The 3978-nt window shown below is 36.1% G+C and overlaps 1 protein-coding gene across 1 annotated transcript in view; it reads right to left on the bottom strand.

The window, feature by feature from the left end:
* Positions 1-699: 699 nt before the first annotated feature.
* Positions 700-3978, bottom strand: part of ETH_00035195 (uncharacterized protein) — a gene marked incomplete at both ends in the record, with an annotated part of 14975 nt that continues 11696 nt past the window's right edge. The window contains 4 exons of the mRNA XM_013374612.1: positions 700-740; positions 1072-1206; positions 2808-2945; positions 3303-3374. Of these exons, the coding sequence (XP_013230066.1) occupies positions 700-740; positions 1072-1206; positions 2808-2945; positions 3303-3374 (386 nt within the window). The remainder of the gene's footprint in view (positions 741-1071; positions 1207-2807; positions 2946-3302; positions 3375-3978) is intronic.

The raw sequence follows: 3978 nt of genomic DNA on the forward strand, positions 1-3978 counted from the left end.
AGCAACTGATGCGTCTAAGCATCGCCCCAAGAGCGATCTCCTACTGCTGCTGCTGCCGCCGCTGCCGCTACTGCTGCTGCTGCTGCCTTGCGGCTTCTCTTCTCTAGCTACTGGGCTGGGATCCTTCTCAAGGGGTTCAATTCCCGAGTGCTGTAGCCCCTGCTGGAGCTCCTGCCGCTGGGGGTCCCCCAGGGGGCCCCCCCGCCGCTGCAGCCAAACCCTCAACGCGTAGGGCCCCGCCCAACCCACCGCGCGCTGCAGCAAACCCTTAATTAGGGTTTCTATCAGGGGGGCCCTCACTAACTGCCGAAATAAAAGAGACCCAAAACGGGGGCCCCTCAACTCCGACAGCAGCAGCGCAGAAATAGGCGGAGATGTCATTTCTGAGTTCAACACAAATCTTCATTTTTATTTTTATTTTCATTTTTTGTTCTTTATTTCAATTGTTTGAATGGTTAAATGATTAAGTGTTTTAAGTGGTTTGAATGGTTTAATAGATTTCAATGATTTGGAAGATTTAATGATTTGAATGATTTAAATGGTTTAAACGATTAAAAGATTTCAATAATTACAGGATTCAAATCTTTTCAAATATTTGAATCATCTAATCTTTTCAAAGTTTAAAAAATAAAATAATTAAAAAATTTAAATGATTTAAAATATTTAAATAATGTAAATGATTAAGAGGATTGAAATGATTTAAAAGATCAAAAGATTTAAAATGTCCCCTATGTCTTCCACTGAAGAACAAGTCACTAACCAAATAGCTAAATAAATAGTTCATTAAAAAGGTAATTGATTAATTAATTATTTAGTTAATTAAACATTCGAATTAAATTATAAAATAAATAAATAAATAAATAAATAAATAAATAAATAAATAGTTACATTTCGTAACTTTGAACATGAACATTTCTTCTCTCCATTCTCTGCAAGACTTCGACTGGCATATAAGTAACTAACCAAATAGCTAGATAAATAGCTCATTAAAAAGCTAATTAATTAATTAGTTATACAGTTAATTAAATATTTAAATTAAATTACAAATTGATTAAATAATTAATTAATTACCTCTCGAAACTTTCAACATGAACATTTCTTCCCGCCATTCTCTGTAAGACTTCGACTGGCGAATTGAGCGAAGACCCACAGCGCTGTTTCCCGCGATGTAAATTCCCTTCTCTTTCAAGTAATCCACAATTAGCCCTAAACCAAATAAAAAAATAGAAAAATAAATATAAATAAATACAAATAAATAAATATATAAATATACAAATATATAAATAAATGTAAATAAATGAATGAATAAATTGCAAAGAGGTTTATTTGTTGGGTTTGGGGCAAAGAGACTCCTCTTTGGCCGCATTGAATTCATTTAAATTGAATAAACTAAACAAATAAAATAAAATCAAATCAATCAATCGATTTGATTATTTAATCAAAATAAATAACCAATTTAATTTAATTTAATTTAATTTGATTATTTAATTTTTATTTGTCTTGCCAGTAACAGCAAAAGCCCCATAATGCCGAAATTTCGCCTCGTCTATAAAAGCCACAGCTTGGTGAAGAGCTGCAGCAAAATAAAATAAATAAATAAATAAAAATAATTAAATAAAATAAATAATTAAATTAATTAAATTAATTATTTTACTAAATAAATAAATCGCAATTAATGGTTATAAATCATTGCGAATAGTACTAAATAACAATAAATAGTAAGTTAAATAGATTTAATGAAGGAAAGTAATAAGTTTAAATTTAAATTTAATATTAAATCTAAATTAAAATAAATTAAAGTAAATTAAAATAATAGAATATATAAAGAGTAGTAAATGATAAACACGGGTAAGTGCAAAAGATGAGAGAAAAATAATTTCCAGAAATTTGGAAAAGTGAATCGAAAAATAAAAAGAAATTTGGAGAAGTTTAGAAGAATAAATGAAAAAAAAGAAAAGAATTTGAAAAACTGAACTAAAATTAAAAACTGTTTTATTTGATTTGAGATTTGGAAACAAATCAAAAGAAACAAAAAATGAAAAAGACAAGCCGGCGAGTTGTCAAGAAGCAGCGAGAGGTGGAAAGTGTGAATTTTGGTGATTTGAAGTGAATTAAATAAATTAAAATGAAATAAACAAAAAAATAAAATAATAAAATAGATAAAATGAATTTAATCTTCAACGAACTGCGGATGGCCGTGAAAAGCTGCTTGACATATTTTCTTCCGAAGACGCTGAGGGCCTGTTTGGTGGTGTCTTTGCTTTTGAGGTGTCTGTACACCCGAACCCAGGGTGTATCGTGGGCTCGGTAAAGCAAAAAGGATATTTCCGTCCACAAAAGTAATTCATTTCTTCTTCTCAAAGATAAAGTAGAAGCAGCTCGCGAAGCGCTGCGAGTAGCTGCAAAAGTCCCAAAAAAAACAGAAAATGGCATTTAATTGGCAAACGAAAAAGGCGTTTAGTTCGCGTCATGCGCTCGGGTGTACGTACACCTCAGCGCGCACTTCACTTCCACTCTTTCGAAAAACACTTTTATTTCCATTTATTTTGTATCTTTCGAAACCCTTTTCTTTTATTTTGTATTTTTTTTTGCAAATAAAACCCTTTTGGCAAGTCGGTGAAGCAAAAAAAAAAACCATTTTCCACTTTTTCCCCAGACACCCTTTCGGAATGGATTCAAGTGGAAAAAAGTTTCTTTTTCTTCAAAAAGTTTCGTTTTTTTGATTTTAAAGATTTAAAAAGTGGAATTAAAGAGAATTAATCTGCAGCGAGGGTTCAATTGAGAAAGTTTGCGGGAAAAATCCTCACAATTCAAAAAATGGAGATTTTCCGAAAAGCCCAACCAGTCATAATATGTCAAGTCTTTGCTGCTCAGAACTGTCGGCTTCGAAGACACCGTCAAGTCCAGCCGCAGCTGCCGCCGCCGGAACTCCCGCAACAGCTTCCCTGAAACAAACCCCAAACCCTAAACCCTAAACCCTAAACCCTAAACCCTAAACCCTAAACCCTAGACTCGAAACCCTGAATCCTGAACCTGAAACCTTGGGCCTGAAGCCTTGAAGAGCAAACCCTTAAAGGACCAGCAAACGCTGATCCCCAGACCCCAGACCCTAAACCCTAAACCCTAATTTTTGAATTCCCATGCGCGGGAAAGACGAGTAAAACCCTGATTGTATTTCCTCGCCGGCACGCAGCTTTGAAAGCAATAAAACTCTCTTCTGGGGCTTCGGGAAAAGGCCTTCATTGAATTTGCTTTTTATTCCCTAAACCCCAAACACTAAACCCTAAACCCTAAACCCTCACGAGTGCAGGCTGCTGCGCCCTGAGTGTAAAAAGAGCCTTCGCTGCATGCAGCAATCATGAGCCTGAGGGTTTCTGAAGAAAACAAAAAAGAAAAATAAAAATAAAATTAATTTCCATTTTGAAATTAAAATAATTCCAATTTGAAAGTTCATTCATTCACTATCCAATGAACGAATGAACTTTCAAATTGGAATTATCAAAAGACTCTTGTCCTGAGCCGCTAGGGTTTAGGGTTTAGGGTTTAGGGTTTAGAGCGTAGGGTATAACGTTCAGAGTTTAGCGACTGGCGGGCACGTCTTGGGGTTTGGGGCTTAACGGGTAGAGTTGAGGGTTTGGGAGGTAGAGTTGAGGGTTTAGGGTTTAGGACCTAGGGTTTAGAGAGTAGGGCTTAGAGTTCAGAGTTTAGCACTTAGGGTGTAGAGTTGAGGGTTTAGGACTTAGGGGCGGCCTTGAGGGTCCAGGGCTCCCCGGGACAGCCGAGGGTTTAGGGTTTAGGGTTTAGGGTTTAGGGTTTAGGGTTTGCGGACTGTCTGCTTTTTCGACTTTGGCAGTAATGGCTTGTTGAATCCAATTTGCGAAGTTTTGGCGATTGTCCATCAAGAGGTTTAGGTTTTGAAATCTGGAGAGAGAATAGCCTTTTCCGCGGAGTCCCGCGAGGAGTTCGTCTGCGCCAAAC

The sequence above is a fragment of the Eimeria tenella genome, genomic scaffold, assembly GCF_000499545.2.
Source record: "Eimeria tenella Houghton genomic scaffold, Eth_scaff219, whole genome shotgun sequence".
Classification (NCBI taxonomy): Eukaryota; Apicomplexa; class Conoidasida; order Eucoccidiorida; family Eimeriidae; genus Eimeria; species Eimeria tenella.